The following is a 23,429-nucleotide window of genomic DNA, read 5'->3' as shown; positions in this document are numbered from 1 at the left end:
TTTCCCTGTAGTGGTACAGGATGGTGTGTCTGACTGTGTTTGTGTTTCCCTGAAGTTGTACAGGATGGTGTGTCTGACTGTGTTTGTGTTTCCCTGTAGTGGTACAGGATGGTGTGTCTGACTGTGTTTGTGTTTCCCTGTAGTGGTACAGGATGGTGTGTCTGACTGTGTTTGTGTTTCCCTGAAATTGTACAGGACGGTGTGTCTGACTGTGTTTGTGTTTGTGTTTCCTGAAGTTGTACAGGATGGTGTGTCTGACTGTGTTTGTGTTTCCCTGAAGTTGTACAGGATGGTGTGTCTGACTGTGTTTGTGTTTGTGTTTCCCTGAATTTGTACAGGATGGTGTGTCTGACTGTGTTTGTGTTTGTGTTTCCCTGAAGTTGTACAGGATGGTGTGTCTGACTGTGTTTGTGTTTGTGTTTCCCTGAAGTTGTACAGGACGGTTACTGGAGCTGCTGGTCAGCGTGGAGTCCCTGCGACGCTTCCCATCGAAGGAGGAGAACTCGTGATTGCAACAATCCCGCTCCCCGTGATGGGGGGAAGACTTGTGAGGGCGCACGGCAGGAAGAGCAACGATGTGTCATCTCCCTGTTTGGCGATGGGTACGGGTGTTACCCTATTGGACACCTCCAGGTCTTGCATAACGTGGGTCAAGGGTCAGAGATCATAGTGCAGGGCACCAGCCAGGCTGGAATCATAGAATCATAGAAGTTTACAACATGGAAACAGGCCCTTCGGCCCAACATGTCCATGTCGCCCAGTTTATACCACTAAGCTAGTCCCAATTGCCTGCACTTGGCCCATATCCCTCTATACCCATCTTACCCATGTAACTGTCCAAATGCTTTTTAAAAGACAAAATTGTACCCGCCTCTACTACTGCCTCTGGCAGCTCGTTCCAGACACTCACCACCCTTTGAGTGAAAAAATTGCCCCTCTGGACCCTTTTGTATCTCTCCTCTCTCACCTTAAATCTATGCCCCCTCGTTATAGACTCCCCTATCTTTGGGAAAAGATTTTGACTATCTACCTTATCTATGCCCCGCATTATTTTATAGACTTCTATAAGATCACCCCTAAACCTCCTACTCTCCAGGGAAAAAAATCTCAGTCTATCCAACCTCTCCCTATAAGTCAAACCATCAAGTCCCGGTAGCATCCTAGTAAATCTTTTCTGCACTCTTTCCAGTTTAATAATATCCTTTCTATAATAGGGTGACCAGAACTGTACACAGTATTCCAAGTGTGGCCTTACTAATGTCTTGTACAACTTCAACAAGTCATCCCAACTCCTGTATTCAATGTTCTGACCAATGAAACCAAGCATGCTGAATGCCTTCTTCACCACCCTATCCACCTGTGACTCCACTTTCAAGGAGCTATGAATCTGTACTCCTAGATCTCTTTGTTCTATAACTCTCCCCAACGCCCTACCATTAACGGAGTAGGTCCTGGCTCGATTCGATCTACCAAAATGCATCACCTCACATTTATCTAAATTAAACTCCATCTGCCATTCATCGGCCCACTGGCCCAATTTATCAAGATCCTGTTGCAATCCTAGATAACCTTCTTCACTGTCCACAATGCCACCAATCTTGGTGTCACCTGCAAACTTACTAACCATGCCTCCTAAATTCTCATCCAAATCATTAATATAAATAACAAATAACAGCGGACCCAGCACCGATCCCTGAGGCACACCGCTGGTCACAGGCCTCCAATTTGAAAAACAACCCTCTACAACCACCCTCTGTCTTCTGTCGTCAAGCCAATTTTGTATCCAATTGGCTACCTCACCTTGGATCCCGTGAGATTTAACCTTATGTAACAACCTACCATGTGGTACCTTGCCAAAGGCTTTGCGAAAGTCCATGTAGACCACGTCTACTGCACAGCCCTCATCTATCTTCTTGGTTACCCCTTCAAAAAACTCAATCAAATTCGTGAGACATGATTTTGGGAAATAAGGAAGGGCAGGTGACAGAAGTGTTAGTGAGGGATCACTTTGGGACAAGTGATCATAATTCCATTAGTTTTAAGATAGCTATGGAGAATGATAGGTCTGGCCCAAAAGTTAAAATTCTAAATTGGGGAAAGGCCAATTTTGATGGTATTAGACAGGAACTTTCAGTCTGGAGGGAAAACAAGTTACCCAGGAAGTCACTGATAGGTGACACCAAGTCTCCAGATTGTAGGAGGGGTGAGGGGGGTGGAGTCTCAGGTCTGGTTGGGGGGGGGCATGGAATTTTGAATCTGAGAGTGGGGGAGGGGGGAGTCTCCGGTCTGAGAGTGGGGGGGAGGAGTCTCGGGTCTGAGAGTGGGGGGGAGGAGTCTCGGGTCTGAGAGTGGGGGAGGGGGGAGTCTCTGGTCTGAGAGTGGGGGAGGGGGAGTCTCGGGTCTGAGAGTGGGGGGGAGGAGTCTCGGGTCTGAGAGTGGGGGGGAGGAGTCTCGGGTCTGAGAGTGGGGGGGAGGAGTCTCGGGTCTGAGAGTGGGGGGGAGGAGTCTCGGGTCTGAGAGTGGGGGGGGGGAATGTCGGGTCTGAGAATGGGGGGGGGGGAATGTCGGGTCTGAGAATGGGGGGGATGGAGACTCGGGTCTGTGAGTGGGGTGGAATCTGGGGTCTGAGAGTGGGGGAGATGGAGTGTCGGGTCTGTGAGTGGGGGGAGGGGTGAGTCTCGGGTCTGTGAGGGGAGGGGGAGTCTCCGGTCTGAGAGTAGTGGGGGGATGGAGTCTCGGGTCTGTGAGTGGGGGGGAGGAGCCTCGGGTCTGTGAGTGGTGGGGGGAGTCTTGGGTTTGTGAGTGGGGGGGGAGTTTCAGGTCTGTGAGGGGGGAGGAGTCTCGGGTCTGAGAGTGGGGAGAGGGACTTTCGGGTCTGAGAGTGGTGGGGAGTCAGTTTCGGGTCTGAGAGTGAGGGAGGGGGGAGTCTCGGGTCTGAGAGTGGGGGAGGGGGGAGTCTCGGGTCTGAGAGTGAGGGGGGAGGAGTCTCGGGTCTGAGAGTGAGGGGGGAGGAGTCTCGGGTCTGAGAGTGAGGGGGGAGGAGTCTCGGGTCTGAGAGTGAGGGGGGAGGAGTCTCGGGTCTGAGAGTGAGGGGGGAGGAGTCTCGGGTCTGAGAGTGGGGGGGGAGGAGTCTCGGGTCTGAGAGTGGGGGAGGGGGGAGTCTCGGGTCTGAGAGTGAGGGGGGCAGGAGTCTCGGGTCTGAGAGTGAGGGAGGGGGGAGTCTCGGGTCTGAGAGTGAGGGGGGCAGGAGTCTCGGGTCTGAGAGTGGTGGGGAGTCAGTTTCGGGTCTGAGAGTGAGGGAGGGGGGAGTCTCGGGTCTGAGAGTGGGGGAGGGGGGAGTCTCGGGTCTGAGAGTGAGGGGGGAGGAGTCTCGGGTCTGAGAGTGAGGGGGGAGGAGTCTCGGGTCTGAGAGTGAGGGGGGAGGAGTCTCGGGTCTGAGAGTGGGGGGGGAGGAGTCTCGGGTCTGAGAGTGGGGGAGGGGGGAGTCTCGGGTCTGAGAGTGAGGGGGGCAGGAGTCTCGGGTCTGAGAGTGAGGGGAGGGGGGAGTCTCGGGTCTGAGAGTGGGGGGGAGGGGGGAGTCTCGTGTCTGAGAGTGGGGGGGCAGGAGTCTCGGGTCTGAGAGTGAGGGGAGGGGGGAGTCTCGGGTCTGAGAGTGGGGGGGAGGGGGGAGTCTCGGGTCTGAGAGTGGGGGGGCAGGAGTCTCGGGTCTGAGAGTGAGGGGAGGGGGGAGTCTCGTGTCTGAGAGTGAGGGGAGGGGGGAGTCTCGGGTCTGAGAGTGAGGGGGAGGAGTCTCGGGTCTGAGAGTGGGGGGGAGGAGTCTCGTGTCTGAGAGTGGGGGAGGGGGGAGTCTCGGGTCTGAGAGTGGGGGGGGAGGAGTCTCGGGTCTGAGAGTGGGGGGGGGGGAATGTCGGGTCTGAGAGTGGGGGAGGGGGGAGTCTCGGGTCTGAGAGTGGGGGAGGGGGGAGTCTCGGGTCTGAGAGTGAGGGGGGAGGAGTCTCGGGTCTGAGAGTGAGGGGGGAGGAGTCTCGGGTCTGAGAGTGAGGGGGGAGGAGTCTCGGGTCTGAGAGTGAGGGGGGAGGAGTCTCGGGTCTGAGAGTGAGGGGGGAGGAGTCTCGGGTCTGAGAGTGAGGGGGGAGGAGTCTTGGGTCTGAGAGTGAGGGGGAGGAGTCTCGGGTCTGAGAGTGGGGGGGGAGGAGTCTCGGGTCTGAGAGTGAGGGAGGGGGGAGTCTCGGGTCTGAGAGTGAGGGGAGGGGGGAGTCTCGGGTCTGAGAGTGGGGGGGAGGAGTCTCGGGTCTGAGAGTGGGGGAGGGGGGAGTCTCGGGTCTGAGAGTGGGGGAGGGAGGAGTCTCGGGTCTGAGAGTGGGGGGGAGGAGTCTCGGGTCTGAGAGTGGGGGAGGGGGGTGTCTCGTGTCTGAGAGTGAGGGGAGGGGGGAGTCTCGGGTCTGAGAGTGAGGGGGAGGAGTCTCGGGTCTGAGAGTGGGGGGGAGGAGTCTCGTGTCTGAGAGTGGGGGAGGGGGGAGTCTCGGGTCTGAGAGTGGGGGGGGGGGAATGTCGGGTCTGAGAGTGGGGGAGGGGGGAGTCTCGGGTCTGAGAGTGGGGGGGGAGGAGTCTCGGGTCTGAGAGTGAGGGGGGAGGAGTCTCGGGTCTGAGAGTGAGGGGGGAGGAGTCTCGGGTCTGAGAGTGAGGGGGGAGGAGTCTCGGGTCTGAGAGTGAGGGGGGAGGAGTCTCGGGTCTGAGAGTGAGGGGGGAGGAGTCTCGGGTCTGAGAGTGAGGGGGGAGGAGTCTCGGGTCTGAGAGTGAGGGGGGAGGAGTCTTGGGTCTGAGAGTGAGGGGGGAGGAGTCTCGGGTCTGAGAGTGGGGGGGGAGGAGTCTCGGGTCTGAGAGTGAGGGAGGGGGGAGTCTCGGGTCTGAGAGTGGGGGGGAGGAGTCTCGGGTCTGAGAGTGGGGGGGAGGAGTCTCGGGTCTGAGAGTGGGGGGGAGGAGTCTCGGGTCTGAGAGTGGGGGAGGGAGGAGTCTCGGGTCTGAGAGTGGGGGAGGGGGGAGTCTCGGGTCTGAGAGTGGGGGAGGGGGGAGTCTCGGGTCTGAGAGTGAGGGGGGAGGAGTCTCGGGTCTGAGAGTGGGGGAGGAGTCTCGGGTCTGAGAGTGGGGGGGGAGGAGTCTCGGGTCTGAGAGTGAGGGGGGAGGAGTCTCGGGTCTGAGAGTGGGGGAGGGGGGAGTCTCGGGTCTGAGAGTGAGGGGGAGGAGTCTCGGGTCTGAGAGTGGGGGAGGGGGGAGTCTCGGGTCTGAGAGTGGGGGAGGGGGGAGTCTCGGGTCTGAGAGTGGGGGAGGGGGGAGTCTCGGGTCTGAGAGTGGGGGAGGGGGGAGTCTCGGGTCTGAGAGTGAGGGGGGAGGAGTCTCGGGTCTGAGAGTGAGGGGGGAGGAGTCTCGGGTCTGAGAGGGGGAGGGGGGAGTCTCGGGTCTGAGAGTGGGGGAGGGGGGAGTCTCGGGTCTGGGAGTGGGGGAGGGGGGTGTTTCGGGTCTGAGAGTAGGGGGAGGGGGGAGTCTCGGGTCTGAGAGTGGGGGAGGGGGGAGTCTCGGGTCTGAGAGTGGGGGAGGGGGGAGTCTCGGGTCTGAGAGTGGGGGAGGGGGGAGTCTCGGGTCTGAGAGTGGGGGAGGGGGAGTCTCGGGTCTGAGAGTGAGGGGGAGGAGTCTCGGGTCTGAGAGTGGGGGAGGGGGGAGTCTCGGGTCTGAGAGTGGGGGAGGGGGGAGTCTCGGGTCTGAGAGTGAGGGGGAGGAGTCTCGGGTCTGAGAGTGGGGGAGGGGGGAGTCTCGGGTCTGAGAGTGAGGGAGGGGGGAGTCTCGGGTCTGAGAGTGGGGGAGGGGGGAGTCTCGGGTCTGAGAGTGAGGGGGGAGGAGTCTCGGGTCTGAGAGTGAGGGGGGAGGAGTCTCGGGTCTGAGAGTGAGGGGGGAGGAGTCTCGGGTCTGAGAGTGAGGGGGGAGGAGTCTCGGGTCTGAGAGTGAGGGGGGAGGAGTCTCGGGTCTGAGAGTGAGGGGGGAGGAGTCTCGGGTCTGAGAGTGAGGGGGGAGGAGTCTTGGGTCTGAGAGTGAGGGGGAGGAGTCTCGGGTCTGAGAGTGGGGGGGGAGGAGTCTCGGGTCTGAGAGTGAGGGAGGGGGGAGTCTCGGGTCTGAGAGTGAGGGGAGGGGGGAGTCTCGGGTCTGAGAGTGGGGGGGAGGAGTCTCGGGTCTGAGAGTGGGGGAGGGGGGAGTCTCGGGTCTGAGAGTGGGGGAGGGAGGAGTCTCGGGTCTGAGAGTGGGGGGGAGGAGTCTCGGGTCTGAGAGTGGGGGAGGGGGGTGTCTCGTGTCTGAGAGTGAGGGGAGGGGGGAGTCTCGGGTCTGAGAGTGAGGGGGAGGAGTCTCGGGTCTGAGAGTGGGGGGGAGGAGTCTCGTGTCTGAGAGTGGGGGAGGGGGGAGTCTCGGGTCTGAGAGTGGGGGGGGGGGAATGTCGGGTCTGAGAGTGGGGGAGGGGGGAGTCTCGGGTCTGAGAGTGGGGGGGGAGGAGTCTCGGGTCTGAGAGTGAGGGGGGAGGAGTCTCGGGTCTGAGAGTGAGGGGGGAGGAGTCTCGGGTCTGAGAGTGAGGGGGGAGGAGTCTCGGGTCTGAGAGTGAGGGGGGAGGAGTCTCGGGTCTGAGAGTGAGGGGGGAGGAGTCTCGGGTCTGAGAGTGAGGGGGGAGGAGTCTCGGGTCTGAGAGTGAGGGGGGAGGAGTCTTGGGTCTGAGAGTGAGGGGGAGGAGTCTCGGGTCTGAGAGTGGGGGGGGAGGAGTCTCGGGTCTGAGAGTGAGGGAGGGGGGAGTCTCGGGTCTGAGAGTGGGGGGGAGGAGTCTCGGGTCTGAGAGTGGGGGGGAGGAGTCTCGGGTCTGAGAGTGGGGGGGAGGAGTCTCGGGTCTGAGAGTGGGGGAGGGAGGAGTCTCGGGTCTGAGAGTGGGGGAGGGGGGAGTCTCGGGTCTGAGAGTGGGGGAGGGGGGAGTCTCGGGTCTGAGAGTGAGGGGGGAGGAGTCTCGGGTCTGAGAGTGGGGGAGGAGTCTCGGGTCTGAGAGTGGGGGGGGAGGAGTCTCGGGTCTGAGAGTGAGGGGGGAGGAGTCTCGGGTCTGAGAGTGGGGGAGGGGGGAGTCTCGGGTCTGAGAGTGAGGGGGAGGAGTCTCGGGTCTGAGAGTGGGGGAGGGGGGAGTCTCGGGTCTGAGAGTGGGGGAGGGGGGAGTCTCGGGTCTGAGAGTGGGGGAGGGGGGAGTCTCGGGTCTGAGAGTGAGGGGGGAGGAGTCTCGGGTCTGAGAGTGAGGGGGGAGGAGTCTCGGGTCTGAGAGTGGGGGAGGGGGGAGTCTCGGGTCTGAGAGTGGGGGAGGGGGGTGTTTCGGGTCTGAGAGTGGGGGAGGGGGGAGTCTCGGGTCTGAGAGTGAGGGGGAGGAGTCTCGGGTCTGAGAGGGGGAGGGGGGAGTCTCGGGTCTGAGAGTGGGGGAGGGGGGAGTCTCGGGTCTGAGAGTGGGGGAGGGGGGTGTTTCGGGTCTGAGAGTAGGGGAAGGGGGGAGTCTCGGGTCTGAGAGTGGGGGAGGGGGGAGTCTCGGGTCTGGGAGTGGGGGAGGGGGGTGTTTCGGGTCTGAGAGTAGGGGGAGGGGGGAGTCTCGGGTCTGAGAGTGGGGGAGGGGGGAGTCTCGGGTCTGAGAGTGGGGGAGGGGGGAGTCTCGGGTCTGAGAGTGGGGGAGGGGGGAGTCTCGGGTCTGAGAGTGGGGGAGGGGGAGTCTCGGGTCTGAGAGTGAGGGGGAGGAGTCTCGGGTCTGAGAGTGGGGGAGGGGGGAGTCTCGGGTCTGAGAGTGGGGGAGGGGGGAGTCTCGGGTCTGAGAGTGAGGGGGAGGAGTCTCGGGTCTGAGAGTGGGGGAGGGGGGAGTCTCGGGTCTGAGAGTGAGGGAGGGGGGAGTCTCGGGTCTGAGAGTGGGGGAGGGGGGAGTCTCGGGTCTGAGAGTGAGGGGGAGGAGTCTCGGGTCTGAGAGTGGGGGAGGGGGGAGTCTCGGGTCTGAGAGTGGGGGAGGGGGGAGTCTCGGGTCTGAGAGTGGGGGGAGGGGGGAGTCTCGGGTCTGAGAGTTGGGGGAGGGGGAGTCTCGGGTCTGAGAGTGGGGGAGGGGGAGTCTCGGGTCTGAGAGTGGGGGAGGGGGAGTCTCGGGTCTGAGAGTGGGGGGAGGGGGAGTCTCGGGTCTGAGAGTGGGGGAGGGGGGAGTCTTGGGTCTGAGAGTGGGGGAGGGGGTATTCCCGGGTCTGAGAGTGGGGGAGGGGGTATTCCCGGGTCTGAGAATGGGGGAGGGGGTATTCCCGGGTCTGAGAATGGGGGAGGGGGTGTTTCGGGTCTGAGAATGGGGGAGGGGGTGTTTCGGGTCTGAGAATGGGGGAGGGGGTATTCTCGGGTCTGAGAGTAGGGGGAGGGGGGAGTCTCGGGTCTGAGAGTGGGGGAGGGGGTGTTTCGGGTCTGAGAGTAGGGGGAGGGGGGAGTCTCGGGTCTGAGAGTGGGGGAGGGGGTGTTTCGGGTCTGAGAGTAGGGGGAGGGGGTTGTTTCGGGTCTGAGAATGGGGGAGGGGGTTCTTTCGGGTCTGAGAGTGGGGGAGGGGGGTGTTTCGGGTCTGAGAGTGGGCGAGGGGGGTGTTTCGGGTCTGAGAGTGGGCGAGGGGGGTGTTTCGGGTCTGAGAGTGGGGGAGGGGGGTGTTTCGGGTCTGAGAGTGGGGGAGGGGGTGTATTGGGTCTGAGAGTAGGGGGAGGGGGTTGTTTCGGGTCTGAGAGTGGGGGAGGGGGGAGTCTCGGGTCTGAGAGTGGGGGAGGGGGTTGTTTCGGGTCTGAGAGTGGGGGAGGGGGGTGTTTCGGGTCTGAGAATGGGGGAGTGGGGAGTCTCGGGTCTGAGAGTGGGGGAGGGGGTGTTTCGGGTCTGAGAGTGGGGGAGGGGGTTGTTTCGGGTCTGAGAATGGTGGAGGGGGTTGTTTCGGGTCTGAGAGTAGGGGGAGGGGGTTGTTTCGGGTCTGAGAGTGGGCGAGGGGGGTGTTTCGGGTCTGAGAGTGGGGGAGGGGGTTGTTTCGGGTCTGAGAGTGGGGGAGGGGGGTGTTTCGGGTCTGAGAGTGGGGGAGGGGGGTGTTTCGGGTCTGAGAGTGGGGGAGGGGGTTGTTTCGGGTCTGAGAGTGGGGGAGGGGGTTGTTTCGGGTCTGAGAGTGGGCGAGGGGGGTGTTTCGGGTCTGAGAGTGGGGGAGGGGGTTGTTTCGGGTCTGAGAGTAGGGGGAGGGGGGTGTTTCGGGTCTGAGAGTGGGCGAGGGGGGTGTTTCGGGTCTGAGAGTGGGGGAGGGGGGTGTTTCGGGTCTGAGAGTGGGGGAGGGGGGTGTTTCGGGTCTGAGAGTGGGGGAGGGGGGTGTTTCGGGTCTGAGAGTGGGGGAGGGGGGTGTTTCGGGTCTGAGAGTGGGGGAGGGGGGAGTCTCGGGTCTGAGAGTGGGGGAGGGGGAGTCTCGGGTCTGAGAGTGGGGGAGGGTGGAGTCTCGGGTCTGGGAGTGGGGGAGGGGGTGTTTCGGGTCTGAGAGTGGGGGAGGGGGTTGTTTCGGGTCTGAGAGTGGGGGAGGGGGTTGTTTCGGGTCTGAGAGTGGGGGAGGGGGGAGTCTCGGGTCTGAGAGTGGGGGAGGGGGTTGTTTCGGGTCTGAGAGTGGGGGAGGGGGTTGTTTCGGGTCTGAGAGTGGGGGAGGGGGTTGTTTCGGGTCTGAGAGTGGGCGAGGGGGGTGTTTCGGGTCTGAGAGTAGGGGGAGGGGGGTGTTTCGGGTCTGAGAATGGGGGAGGGGGTTGTTTCGGGTCTGAGAGTGGGCGAGGGGGTTGTTTCGGGTCTGAGAGTAGGGGGAGGGGGGTGTTTCGGGTCTGAGAATGGGGGAGGGGGTTGTTTCGGGTCTGAGAGTGGGCGAGGGGGTTGTTTCGGGTCTGAGAGTGGGGGAGGGGGGTGTTTCGGGTCTGAGAGTGGGGGAAGGGGTTGTTTCGGGTCTGAGAGTAGGGGGAGGGGGTTGTTTCGGGTCTGAGAGTGGGGGAGGGGGTTGTTTCGGGTCTGAGAGTAGGGGAGGGGGGTGTTTCGGGTCTGAGAGTAGGGGAGGGGGGTGTTTCGGGTCTGAGAATGGGGGAGGGGGTTGTTTCGGGTCTGAGAGTGGGGGAGGGGGTTGTTTCGGGTCTGAGAATGGGGGAGGGGGTTGTTTCGGGTCTGAGAGTGGGGGAGGGGGTTGTTTCGGGTCTGAGAGTAGGGGAGGGGGGTGTTTCGGGTCTGAGAATGGGGGAGGGGGTTGTTTCGGGTCTGAGAGTGGGCGAGGGGGTTGTTTCGGGTCTGAGAGTGGGGGAGGGGGTGTTTCGGGTCTGAGAGTGGGGGAGGGGGTTGTTTCGGGTCTGAGAGTGGGGGAGGGGGTGTTTCGGGTCTGAGAGTGGGGGAGGGGGGTGTTTCGGGTCTGAGAGTGGGGGAGGGGGGTGTTTCGGGTCTGAGAGTGGGGGAGGGGGGTGTTTCGGGTCTGAGAGTGGGGGAGGGGGGTGTTTCGGGTCTGAGAGTGGGGGAGGGGGTGTTTCGGGTCTGAGAGTGGGGGAGGGGGGAGTCTCGGGTCTGAGAGTGGGGGAGGGGGAGTCTCGGGTCTGAGAGTGGGGGAGGGTGGAGTCTCGGGTCTGGGAGTGGGGGAGGGGGTGTTTCGGGTCTGAGAGTGGGGGAGGGGGTTGTTTCGGGTCTGAGAGTGGGGGAGGGGGTTGTTTCGGGTCTGAGAGTGGGGGAGGGGGTTGTTTCGGGTCTGAGAGTGGGGGAGGGGGTTGTTTCGGGTCTGAGAGTGGGGGAGGGGGTTGTTTCGGGTCTGAGAGTGGGGGAGGGGGTTGTTTCGGGTCTGAGAATGGGGGAGGGGGGAGTCTCGGGTCTGAGAGTGGGGGAGGTGGAGGTAGAGCAGGAGATGGTGCATTGCGTATGGATTTGAACACAGTGAGGGTTGAGGGAGGGGGAAGGAGGGTGTTTGGTGCTCAGGAAGGGCAAGAGAGAAAGGTTCAAGGGAATACTGATGGTAATGGCTGCCCGACAGTGATGGTGGAAATGACCCACATTGTGTGGTGACCAGAGGTGAGGCAGCGATCAGGTGTGAGGTGGGAAAGATTTTCCCTGTATCCTGTAACGTGTCAGGAGAGGCTCACTGAGCGGGGAGCAGGTTAGAAGTCATGGCCTTGGGGTCAGTGACAGGAATGGTTCCAGACCTGGTTTCACCTTTAAATCTCTTTCCACTCATGTGACTATCAGTGATTGGACCGGCAACTATTCCAGGTAGATTTGGACTTCACCTGTCCCAGAGATTAAAGGTCATGAGGTGTCCCTGATACCCGGGATTAAAGGTCATGGGGTGTCCCTGATACCCGGGATTAAAGGTCATGGGGTGTCCCTGATACCCGGGATTAAAGGTCATGAGGTGTCCCTGATACCCGGGATTAAAGGTCATGGGGTGTCCCTGATACCCAGGATTAAAGGTCATGAGGTGTCCCTGATACCCGGGATTAAAGGTCATGAGGTGTCCCTGATACCCGGGATTAAAGGTCATGAGGTGTCCCTGATACCCGGGATTAAAGGTCATGGGGTATCTCTGATACCCGGGATTAAAGGTCATGAGGTGTCCCTGATACCCGGGATTAAAGGTCATGGGGTGTCCCTGATTCCTGGGATTAAAGGTCATGGGGTGTCCCTGATACCCGGGATTAAAGGTCATGGGGTGTCCCTGATACCCGGGATTAAAGGTCATGAGGTGTCCCTGATACCTGGGATTAAAGGTCATGGGGTGTCTCTGATTCCTGGGATTAAAGGTCATGGGGTGTCTCTGATTCCTGGGATTAAAGGTCATGGGGTGTCCCTGATACCCGGGATTAAAGGTCATGAGGTGTCCCTGATACCCGGGATTAAAGGTCATGGGGTGTCCCTGATACCCGGGATTAAAGGTCATGAGGTGTCCCTGATACCCGGGATTAAAGGTCATGAGGTGTCCCTGATACCCGGAATTAAAGGTCATGAGGTGTCCCTGATACCCGGGATTAAAGGTCATGGGGTGTCCCTGATACCCGGGATTAAAGGTCATGAGGTGTCCCTTATGCCAGGCTGAGTTCATTTAGCCAATATCTGATCCTCTCCACCCTCACAGACCTGGACGATTGAGGTTCAATCCCTGCTCTGTGTCGGGTTGGATGTCCCAGCAGGTGGGGGCTGCAGTTTTGAGCTCAGACTCGAGGCCCAGGAGGGTGAATGGGCCCTAGATCCCAACTCCGAGTCCCCATTCAGGGTGCACCTGTGCAGACACAGACAGAGAAATTACAGAACAGCAGGAAACTATTGGCTCCTCACTCCTGTGCCATGGGGACAGGAACAAATGTGGCTCGCGCACTCTGTCAACATGGCACAGGGAAAATGGCCAGGAAAGGTGCTCCGGGCAGAGGGAGAGGGTTCAGCAGAGGAGGGAGGGGAGAAGTGACAGAACTGAGTGTGTACAGTCTGGGAGAGGAGTCTCTGGTCTGGGTGTGTACAGTCTGGGAGAGCAGTGTCTGGTCTGGGTGTGTACAGTCTGGGAGAGCAGTGTCTGGTCTGGGTGTGTACAGTCTGGGAGAGGAGTCTCTGGTCTGGGTGTGTACAGTCTGGGAGAGCAGTGTCTGGTCTGGGTGTGTACAGTCTGGGAGAGGAGTCTCTGGTCTGGGTGTGTACAGTCTGGGAGAGCAGTGTCTGGTCTGAGTGTGTACAGTCTGGGAGAGGAGTCTCTGGTCTGAGTGTGTACAGTCTGGGAGAGGAGTCTCTGGTCTGAGTGTGTACAGTCTGGGAGACAAGTCTCTGGTCTGAGTGTGTGCAGTCTGGGAGAGGAGTCTCTGGTCTGGGTGTGTACAGTCTGGGAGAGGAGTCTCTGGTCTGGGTGTGTACAGTCTGGGAGAGCAGTGTCTGGTCTGAGTGTGTACAGTCTGGGAGAGGAGTCTCTGGTCTGAGTGTGTACAGTCTGGGAGAGGAGTCTCTGGTCTGAGTGTGTACAGTCTGGGAGACAAGTCTCTGGTCTGAGTGTGTGCAGTCTGGGAGAGGAGTCTCTGGTCTGAGTGTGTACAGTCTGGGAGAGGAGTCTCTGGTCTGGGTGTGTACAGTCTGGGAGAGGAGTCTCTGGTCTGGGTGTGTACAGTCTGGGAGAGGAGTCTCTGGTCTGGGTGTGTACAGTCTGGGAGAGCAGTGTCTGGTCTGAGTGTGTACAGTCTGGGAGAGGAGTCTCTGGTCTGAGTGTGTACAGTCTGGGAGAGGAGTCTCTGGTCTGAGTGTGTACAGTCTGGGAGAGGAGTCTCTGGTCTGAGTGTGTACAGTCTGGGAGAGGAGTCTCTGGTCTGAGTGTGTGCAGTCTGGGAGAGGAGTCTCTGGTCTGGGTGTGTACAGTCTGGGAGAGGAGTGTCTGGTCTGGGTGTGTACAGTCGGGGGAGGAGTGTCTGGTCTGGGTGTGTACAGTCTGGGAGAGGAGTCTCTGGTCTGAGTGTGTACAGTCGGGGGAGGAGTGTCTGGTCTGGGTGTGTACAGTCTGGGAGAGGAGTGTCTGGTCTGAGTGTGTACAGTCGGGGGAGGAGTGTCTGGTCTGAGTGTGTACAGTCGGGGGAGGAGTGTCTGGTCTGGGTGTGTACAGTCGGGGGAGGAGTGTCTGGTCTGAGTGTGTACAGTCTGTGGGAGGAGTGTCTGGTCTGGGTGTGTACAGTCGGGGGAGGAGTGTCTGGTCTGGGTGTGTACAGTCGGGGGAGGAGTGTCTGGTCTGGGTGTGTACAGTCGGGGGAGGAGTGTCTGGTCTGGGTGTGTACAGTCGGGGGAGGAGTGTCTGGTCTGAGTGTGTACAGTCTGGGGGAGGAGTGTCTGGTCTGAGTGTGTACAGTCTGGGGGAGGAGTGTCTGGTCTGGGTGTGTACAGTCGGGGGAGGAGTGTCTGGTCTGAGTGTGTACAGTCTGTGGGAGGAGTGTCTGGTCTGGGTGTGTACAGTCGGGGGAGGAGTGTCTGGTCTGGGTGTGTACAGTCTGGGGAGGAGTGTCTGGTCTGGGTGTGTACAGTCTGGGAGAGGAGTGTCTGGTCTGGGTGTGTGCAGTCGGGGGAGGAGTGTCTGGTCTGGGTGTGTACAGTCTGTGGGAGGAGTGTCTGGTCTGGGTGTGTACAGTCGGGGGAGGAGTGTCTGGTCTGGGTGTGTACAGTCTGGGAGAGGAGTCTCTGGTCTGAGTGTGTACAGTCGGGGGAGGAGTCTCTGGTCTGAGTGTGTACAGTTGGGGGAGGAGTGTCTGGTCTGGGTGTGTACAGTCTGGGAGAGGAGTCTCTGGTCTGAGTGTGTACAGTTGGGGGAGGAGTGTCTGGTCTGGGTGTGTACAGTCTGGGAGAGGAGTCTCTGGTCTGAGTGTGTACAGTCGGGGGAGGAGTGTCTGGTCTGGGTGTGTACAGTCTGGGAGAGGAGTGTCTGGTCTGAGTGTGTACAGTCGGGGGAGGAGTGTCTGGTCTGAGTGTGTACAGTCGGGGGAGGAGTGTCTGGTCTGGGTGTGTACAGTCGGGGGAGGAGTGTCTGGTCTGAGTGTGTACAGTCTGTGGGAGGAGTGTCTGGTCTGGGTGTGTACAGTCGGGGGAGGAGTGTCTGGTCTGGGTGTGTACAGTCGGGGGAGGAGTGTCTGGTCTGGGTGTGTACAGTCGGGGGAGGAGTGTCTGGTCTGGGTGTGTACAGTCGGGGGAGGAGTGTCTGGTCTGAGTGTGTACAGTCTGGGGGAGGAGTGTCTGGTCTGAGTGTGTACAGTCTGGGGGAGGAGTGTCTGGTCTGGGTGTGTACAGTCGGGGGAGGAGTGTCTGGTCTGAGTGTGTACAGTCTGTGGGAGGAGTGTCTGGTCTGGGTGTGTACAGTCGGGGGAGGAGTGTCTGGTCTGGGTGTGTACAGTCTGGGGAGGAGTGTCTGGTCTGGGTGTGTACAGTCTGGGAGAGGAGTGTCTGGTCTGGGTGTGTGCAGTCGGGGGAGGAGTGTCTGTTCTGGGTGTGTACAGTCTGTGGGAGGAGTGTCTGGTCTGGGTGTGTACAGTCGGGGGAGGAGTGTCTGGTCTGGGTGTGTACAGTCGGGGGAGGAGTGTCTGGTCTGGGTGTGTACAGTCTGGGAGAGGAGTGTCTGGTCTGGGTGTGTACAGTCTGGGGAGGAGTGTCTGGTCTGGGTGTGTACAGTCTGTGCGAGGAGTGTCTGGTCTGGGTGTGTACAGTCGGGGGAGGAGTGTCTGGTCTGGGTGTGTACAGTCTGGGGAGGAGTGTCTGGTCTGGGTGTGTACAGTCTGGGAGAGGAGTGTCTGGTCTGGGTGTGTACAGTCGGGGGAGGAGTGTCTGGTCTGGGTGTGTACAGTCTGGGGAGGAGTGTCTGGTCTGGGTGTGTACAGTCTGTGGGAGGAGTGTCTGGTCTGGGTGTGTACAGTCTGGGGAGGAGTGTCTGGTCTGAGTGTGTACAGTCTGGGGAGGAGTGTCTGGTCTGAGTGTGTACAGTCTGGGGAGGAGTGTCTGGTCTGGGTGTGTACAGTCTGTGGGAGGAGTCTCTGGTCTGGGTGTGTACAGTCTGGGGAGGAGTGTCTGGTCTGGGTGTGTACAGTCTGGGGAGGAGTGTCTGGTCTGGGTGTGTACAGTCTGTGGGAGGAGTGTCTGGTCTGGGTGTGTACAGTCTGGGGAGGAGTGTCTGTGCTGAGCCTGAATTGTGCCAAATTTCGATGATTTTGGCCCGAGACAGCGCTGCTTCGATGTTGGTCTGTGCTCGATGGGAATTGTTCGGTGCCTCCGGCCAGTAACGGTCGAACTGACCTTCCTCTGTCTCTGCTCCTTCTCCAGAAGCACGCTGTGTATTAATGACGATGAGGAACGGAGGGAGCTGGTGGACCCCTTGATCCCTGACTCCGGCGATGGTACTGTGCACTGTCCCAAACCAGAGGCACCAGACCAGGGCTTCCTGAGGGTAAGGAGACCCATCTCTGCACATTCTGACACCATTTCTCCCACAGCTAATGCACCTGAGTGCAAATGGGTTTAATGAGGAGAGAAATCCAATCGTTTGTCAGCAATGCAGCAGCCTATTCCTGAATTCCCTTCGTTCCCTGCCCATTCCTTCCCTCCGCACAGAATCCCATCGGACAAAGAGTCGTGGTAGAGGCCTGGACTAACAATCCAGCGAATGGGAGTCCAAATCCCAACATGGCAGTTTGAGAATTAGAATTAGGTTTAAAAAAAATCTAGAAATAAAAAGCTGGGATCAGGAAAAGTGACCATGAAGCTGTCGGATTGTCGTAAAAACCCAACTGGTTCACCAATGTCCTTCGGGGGCCTATATGTAACTCAGGCCCACACCAACGTGGTCGGGTCTGAACCTCCCTCTGAAGTGGCCCGGCTTCGTTGCATCAAACCGTTACTGAGTGGTCCAAGGAGAAGGCCCATCAACACCACCTTCTCAGGGCAACTAGGGACGGGCAATAAATGCCAGCCTTGCCAGTGAAGCCCACATCCCCAGAATGAAATAAAACACAAACCCATTCCCATCGTGTGGAATCAAAATGGTTCCCACAACTGGGGGTTTTCCTCGCCTCATGTCTGGGTCTGTTGAAGAATCATTGATGGAGATTGACTGCTCGGATTAGTAATCGTTGTATCTGGCGAGTACCAGGATGGTGGAAGGCGACTGTGCCCCCTCTTCCATCTGCTGATTCCCTCTGCTCCTGCGACGTGTGTAATCGATGGGCGGTGCAGTCTAACACAGAGTCTCCGTTACAGGTCTCTAAACCCCACTACGAGGTAGCGGAGATGGTCGAGATCATTTGCTTCTCCGGCTACGAGCCGAGGGGATATCAGTTCTACCGCTGCCTTCCCGACGGCACCTGGCGCGTGGAAGACATGGAGTGTCAAAGTAAGGTTCCTGCCGGAGCCGCTGAGTGCCGGCTGGAGATGCTGTCAGCCCCAGTGAGCCATCCTCCCTTGACCCTTTAAGAATCTCTGAGGTACATCGATTGTCTCAGGATAGAAGAACCGTGCAGATGCTCAGCCCTTCCGACCCTCCGACTCGTGTAAGCCTCAGGATTGACTGTGAGATGACCAAGGGCTACATGAGCGTCTGAACTTTGGGGAAGTCCCCAGTCAGGAAGAAGGAGATAAGACTTGCATTTATATAGCGCCTTTCACAACCTCAGGATGTCCCAAAGCGCTTCACAGCCAATGAAGTTCTTTTGAAGTGTAGTCCCTGTTGCAATGTAGGAAACGTGGCAGACAATTTGCGCACAGCAAGATCCCACAAACAGCAATGAGATAATGACCAGATAATCTGTTTTAGTGATGTTGGTCGAGGGATAAATATTGGCCCCAGGACACTGGGGAGAACTCCCTTGCTTTTTTTTAAAATAATGTCATGGGATCTTTACATCCACCTGAGAGGGTAGACAGGGCCTCGGCTTAACATCTTATCTGAAAGAGGGCTCCTCTGACAGTGCAGCACTCCCTCAGTACTGCAGTGGAGTGTCAGCCTGGATTATGGGCTCAAGTTCCTGGAGTGGGTCTTGAACCCTGAGCAGAGGTACAGTCACAACACTGGAGTACTGGTTCTCCCCACCCCTCCTCACCCCCCTCCTCACCCCACCCCCTCCCCCACCCCTACCCCTCCTCACCCCTCCTCACCCCACCCCCTCCCCCACCCTCCTCACCCCCTCCTCACCCCACCCCCTCCCCCACCCCTACCCCTCCTCACCCCCTCCTCACCCCACCCCCTCCCCCACCCCTCCTCACCCCCTCCTCCACCCCACCCCCTCCCCCACCCCTACCCCTCCTCACCCCCCTCCTCACCCCACCCCCTCCCCCACCCCTCCCTCACCCCCTCCTCACCTCACTCCCTCCTCACCCCTCCCCCACCCCTCCTCACCCCCTCCTCACCCCCACCCCCTCCCCCACCCCTACCCCTCCTCACCCCCTCCCCCACCCCTACCCCTCCTCACCCCCCTCCTCACCCACCCCCTCCTCACCCCACCCCCTCCTCACCCCACCCCCTCCCCCACCCCCTCCTCACCCCACCCCCTCCTCCTCCTCACCTCATCCCCACCTCACCCCACCCCCTCCTCACACCCTCCTTACGCCACCCCCTCCTCCCCTCCTCACCTCAATGCCCTCCTCCTCCTCACCCCATCCCCACCTGACCCCACCCCCTCCTTACCTCCTCCCCTCCTCACACCCTCCCCCTCCTCAACCCCTCCTCCTCACCCCCTCCGCCTCCTCACCCCCTCCTCCTCCTCACCTCATCCCCACCTTACCCACTCCCTCCTCACCCCTCCCCCTCCTCACCCCACCCCCAACCCTCCTCACCCCCTCCCCCTCCTCCCTCCCTCCTCCTCCTCACCCCACCTCTTCCTCACCCCTCCCCTCGTCACCCCACTCCCTTCTCACCCCTCTGCCTCCTCACCCCCTCCTCCTTCAACCCCTTCTCACCCCCTCTTCACCCCCTCCTCTCCTCACACCCTCCCAGTCCACACACCCTCCTCCTCCTCACCCCATCCCCACCTTACCCCACCCCCTCCTCACCCGCTCCCCCTCCTCACCCGCTCCCCCTCCTCACCCCACCCCCTCTTCCTCCTCACCCCATCCCCACCTTACCCCACCCCCTCCTCACCAGCTCCCTCTCCTCACACCCTCCTCACCCCACCCCCTCTTCCTCCTCACCCCATTCCCACCTTACCTCACCTCCTCCCCCCTCCTCACACCCCTCCTCACCCCCACTCCCTTCTCACCCCTCCGCCTCCTCACCCCCTCCTCCCTCTCCACCTCCCCTCCTCACCCCACCCCCTCTTCACCCCCCTCCCCTCCTCACCCCACCCCCTCTTCACCCCCCTCCCCTCCTCACCCCACTCCCTCCTCACCCCTCCCCCTCCTCACCTCTCCCCCTCCACACCTCCCTCCCTTCTCACCCCTCCACCTCCTCACCCCCTCCTCCCTCTCCACCTCCCCTCCTCACCCCACCCCCTCTTCACCCCCTCCCCTCCTTACCCCCTCCCCCTCCTCACCCCCCCCTTTCCCCTCACCCCCCTCCCCTTCCTCCCTCCTCCCCCTTCGAGCTCTGAATTTACCCGTTAAAGTTTTCCCTTTTCTTTCCCCTGATGATGTAGGGGTGGCCTGTAACAGGCCAGCTGTCTCCAGCCCAGCAACATTACAACCACTCAAAGCTGATTACAGCGTCGGAGAATCCGTTGAAGTGCAGTGTCCGCCTGGGATGGCTCCTGACTGGGCAGACACGGTACGAGTGTGGGCCTGACCTGACCTGGGAACCTGACCTGACCGAGGGCCTCCGTTGCCACACCGGTAAGAACCTGCTTCGGGGGAGAGTTCCCCCGGGTTTCTCCTGATCCCCTGCTCTAACTTCAGCACAGACCCTGTGGAACAGGAGAAGGGCCGAGGAAATTCACCCCCTTTTTAAGGCACAAGAGGTTTATTCTTGGGGAATCCCCACCAAAGGTTAAACACCCAGACTAGATCTTTGAGCTTTGATCACGGGCTAGCCCAGTTATCTTGGTTTTAACTCTTTCCAAAATGGGCTGCACTCCTTTGTACTGTTACACCCTCTTCTATTTGAGTCTGTGAATCCAGGACTGTGAGCTCAAACCAGAGGGACCGGATTAACGTCAGCAAACCTGGCCCGAGAACAGAGGTGGGAGCAAACCTGCCCCAGTTTACAGGTGGAACTGATCCGCACACAAAGCAGCGGAGGGCAAGGAATTTAACTCTTTCACAAAGGAGCTGGCTAGAAATCTGGGTGGGAATGGAGGCTACAGGGATAGGGGCAGAGTGAGATGGCCAGATAGTCTTTGGGGACATGATGGGACTCTGGGGAGCATAGAGAGGAGAGAGGGCAGTAGGTCAGGATGGGAGTGGAGCTGTAAGGAGAGATGAATATTCTGGACAATTGGTGAATTATCTTTGGGGACCAGGCAGTATCTATATAGAACATCATTCTAGACATTAAATGGGTGGGGAGAGTCCATGATAGGGGAGAGTGTACATGGGCTGTGGGAGGAGATTAAATGGGTGGGTAGAGTCTATGATAGGGGAGAGTGTACATGGCTGTGGGAGGAGATTAAATGGGTGGGGAGAGTCCATGATAGGGGAGAGTGTACATGGGCTGTGGGAGGAGATTAAATGGGTGGGGAGAGTCCATGATAGGGGAGAGTGTACATGGGCTGTGGGAGGAGATTAAATGGGGGGGGAGAGTCCATGATAGGGGAGAGTGTACATGGGCTGTGGGAGGAGATTAAATGGGTGGGGAGAGTCTATGATAGGGGAGAGTGTACATGGGCTGTGGGAGGAGATTAATTGGGTGGGGAGAGTCCATGATAGGGGAGAGTGTACATGGGCTGTGGGAGGAGATTAAATGGGTGGGGAGAGTCCATGATAGGGGAGAGTGTACATGGGCTGTGGGAGGAGATTAAATGGGTGGGGAGAGTCCATGATAGGGGAGAGTGTACATGGGCTGTGGGAGGAGATTAAATGGGTGTCCTCAGATGAGGACAGGGTTGGGGTTGCTTTGAATATCCTGTGATTGAGTGTGTGATTCTGTATGTGAGTGTGTGATTCTGTATGTGAGTGTGTGATTGTGAGTGTGATTGTGATTGTGCGTGTGATATTGTCTGTGCGATTGTGAGTGTGTGATTGTGGTTGTGTATGTGTGATTGTGAGTGTGTGATTATTTATATGATTGTGTATGTGAGTGTGTGATTGTGCATGTATGTGTGATTTTGTGTGTGTATGATTGTGATTGTGAGTTTCTGATTGTATGTATGTGATTGTGAGTGTGTATGATTGTGATTGTGTGTGTGAATGTGTGTATGTGTGATTGATTGATAATGAGTTTGTGATTGTGAGTGTGTGTGATCGTGAGTGTGTGATTATGAGTGTGTGATTGTGTGTGAGTGTGATTGTGAGTGTGTGCGATTGTGTGTGTGATTGTGATTGTAGGTGTAATATTGCCTGTGTAATTGTCTGTGTGATTGTGAGTGATGATGATTGTGATTGTGAGTTTGTGAATGTATGTGAGTGATTGCGAGTGTGTATGATTGTGTGTATGTGTGATTGTGATTGTGAGTGTGTGATTGTGTATGTGTACATGTGATTGTGAGTGGGTGAGTGTGAGTGTGTGATTGTGAGTGGGTGAGTGTGAGTGTGTGATTGAGTGAGTGGGTGGGTGTGAGTGTGTGATTGTGAGTGGGTGGGTGTGAGTGTGTGATTGAGTGAGTGGGTGGGTGTGAGTGTGTGATTGTGAGTGGTGAGTGTGAGTGTGTGATTGTGAGTAGGTGAGTGTGAGTGTGTGATTGTGAGTGGGTGAGTGTGAGTGTGTGATTGAGTGAGTGGGTGAGTGTGAGTGTGTGATTGAGTGAGTGGGTGAGTGTGAGTGTGTGATTGAGTGAGTGGGTGAGTGTGAGTGTGTGATTGAGTGAGTGGGTGGGTGTGAGTGTGTGATTGTGAGTGGGTGGGTGTGAGTGTGTGATTGAGTGAGTGGGTGGGTGTGAGTGTGTGATTGAGTGAGTGGGTGAGTGTGAGTGTGTGATTGAGTGAGTGGGTGGGTGTGAGTGTGTGATTGAGTGAGTGGGTGAGTGTGAGTGTGTGATTGTGAGTGGGTGGGTGTGAGTGGGTGAGTGTGAGTGTGTGATTGAGTGAGTGGGTGGGTGTGAGTGTGTGATTGTGAGTGGGTGGGTGTGAGTGGGTGAGTGTGAGTGTGTGATTGAGTGAGTGGGTGAGTGTGAGTGTGTGATTGAGTGAGTGGGTGAGTGTGAGTGTGTGATTGAGTGAGTGGGTGAGTGTGAGTGTGTGATTGAGTGAGTGGGTGAGTGTGAGTGTGTGATTGAGTGAGTGGTGGGTGTGAGTGTGTGATTGTGAGTGGGGTGGGGTGTGAGTGTGTGATTGAGTGAGTGGTGGGTGTGAGTGGTGTGATTGTGAGTGGGTGAGTGTGAGTGTGTGATTGAGTGAGTGGGTGAGTGTGAGTGTGTGATTGAGTGAGTGGGTGAGTGTGAGTGTGTGATTGAGTGAGTGGTGGGTGTGAGTGTGTGATTGAGTGAGTGGGTGGTGTGAGTGTGTGATTGTGAGTGGGTGAGTGTGAGTGTGTGATTGAGTGAGTGGTGAGTGTGAGTGTGTGATTGAGTGAGTGGGTGGGTGTGAGTGTGTGATTGTGAGTGGGTGGTGTGAGTGTGTGATTGAGTGAGTGGGTGTGTGTGAGTGTGTGATTGTGAGTGGGTGAGTGTGAGTGTGTGATTGTGAGTGGGTGAGTGTGAGTGTGTGATTGAGTGAGTGGGTGAGTGTGAGTGTGTGATTGTGAGTGGTGAGTGTGAGTGTGTGATTGAGTGAGTGGGTGGGTGTGAGTGTGTGATTGTGAGTGGGTGAGTGTGAGTGTGTGATTGTGAGTGGGTGAGTGTGAGTGTGTGATTGTGAGTGGGTGAGTGTGAGTGTGTGATTGAGTGAGTGGGTGGGTGTGAGTGTGTGATTGTGAGTGGGTGAGTGTGAGTGTGTGATTGTGAGTGGGTGGTGTGAGTGTGTGATTGTGAGTGGGTGAGTGTGAGTGTGTGATTGAGTGAGTGGGTGGGTGTGAGTGTGTGATTGTGAGTGGGTGAGTGTGAGTGTGTGATTGTGAGTGGGTGAGTGTGAGTGTGTGATTGAGTGAGTGGGTGGGTGTGAGTGTGTGATTGTGAGTGGTGAGTGTGAGTGTGTGATTGTGAGTGGGTGAGTGTGAGAGTGTGATTGGTGAGTGGGTGAGTGTGAGTGTGTGATTGGTGAGTGGGTGAGTGTGAGTGTGTGATTGAGTGAGTGGGTGAGTGTGAGTGTGTGATTGTGAGTGGGTGAGTGTGAGTGTGTGATTTGAGTGAGTGGGTGAGTGTGAGTGTGTGATTGGTGAGTGGGTGGAGTGTGAGTGTGTGATTGAGTGAGTGGGTGAGTGTGAGTGTGTGATTGAGTGAGTGGGTGAGTGTGAGTGTGTGATTGAGTGAGTGGGTGAGTGTGAGTGTGAGTGATGTGAGTGGGATGAGTGTGAGTGTGTGATTGAGTGAGTGGGTGAGTGTGAGTGTGTGATTGAGTGAGTGGGTGGGTGTGAGTGTGTGATTGGTGAGTGGGTGAGTGTTGAGTGTGTGATTGAGTGAGTGGGTGAGTGTGAGTGTGTGATTGGTGAGTGGGTGAGTGTGAGTGTGTGATTGAGTGAGTGGGTGGAGTGTGAGTGTGTGATTGTGAGTGGGTGAGTGTGAGTGTGTGATTGGTGAGTGGGTGAGTGTGAGTGTGTGATTGAGTGAGTGGGTGGAGTGTGAGTGTGTGATTGTGAGTGGGTGAGTGTGAGTGTGTGATTGAGTGAGTGGGTGGTGTGAGTGTGTGATTGAGTGAGTGGGTGGAGTGTGAGTGTG

The 23,429-nt window shown here is 58.3% G+C and overlaps 1 protein-coding gene across 1 annotated transcript in view; it reads left to right on the top strand.

Annotated features, from left to right (window-relative positions):
- The window catches only part of LOC137320387 (complement component C6-like), a gene marked incomplete at its 5' end in the record, with an annotated part of 36,303 nt that overhangs the window by 3,652 nt on the left and 9,222 nt on the right, over positions 1-23,429 (top strand). The window contains 5 exon segments of the mRNA XM_067982087.1: positions 431-602; positions 15,862-15,985; positions 16,795-16,927; positions 19,164-19,273; positions 19,275-19,356. Of these exon segments, the coding sequence (XP_067838188.1) occupies positions 431-602; positions 15,862-15,985; positions 16,795-16,927; positions 19,164-19,273; positions 19,275-19,356 (621 nt within the window).

Source organism: Heptranchias perlo, chromosome 4, assembly GCF_035084215.1.
Source record: "Heptranchias perlo isolate sHepPer1 chromosome 4, sHepPer1.hap1, whole genome shotgun sequence".
Classification (NCBI taxonomy): domain Eukaryota; kingdom Metazoa; phylum Chordata; class Chondrichthyes; order Hexanchiformes; family Hexanchidae; genus Heptranchias; species Heptranchias perlo.
The sequence above is the reverse complement of the archived record's forward strand: the minus strand, read 5'-3'. Positions and strand labels throughout refer to the sequence as shown.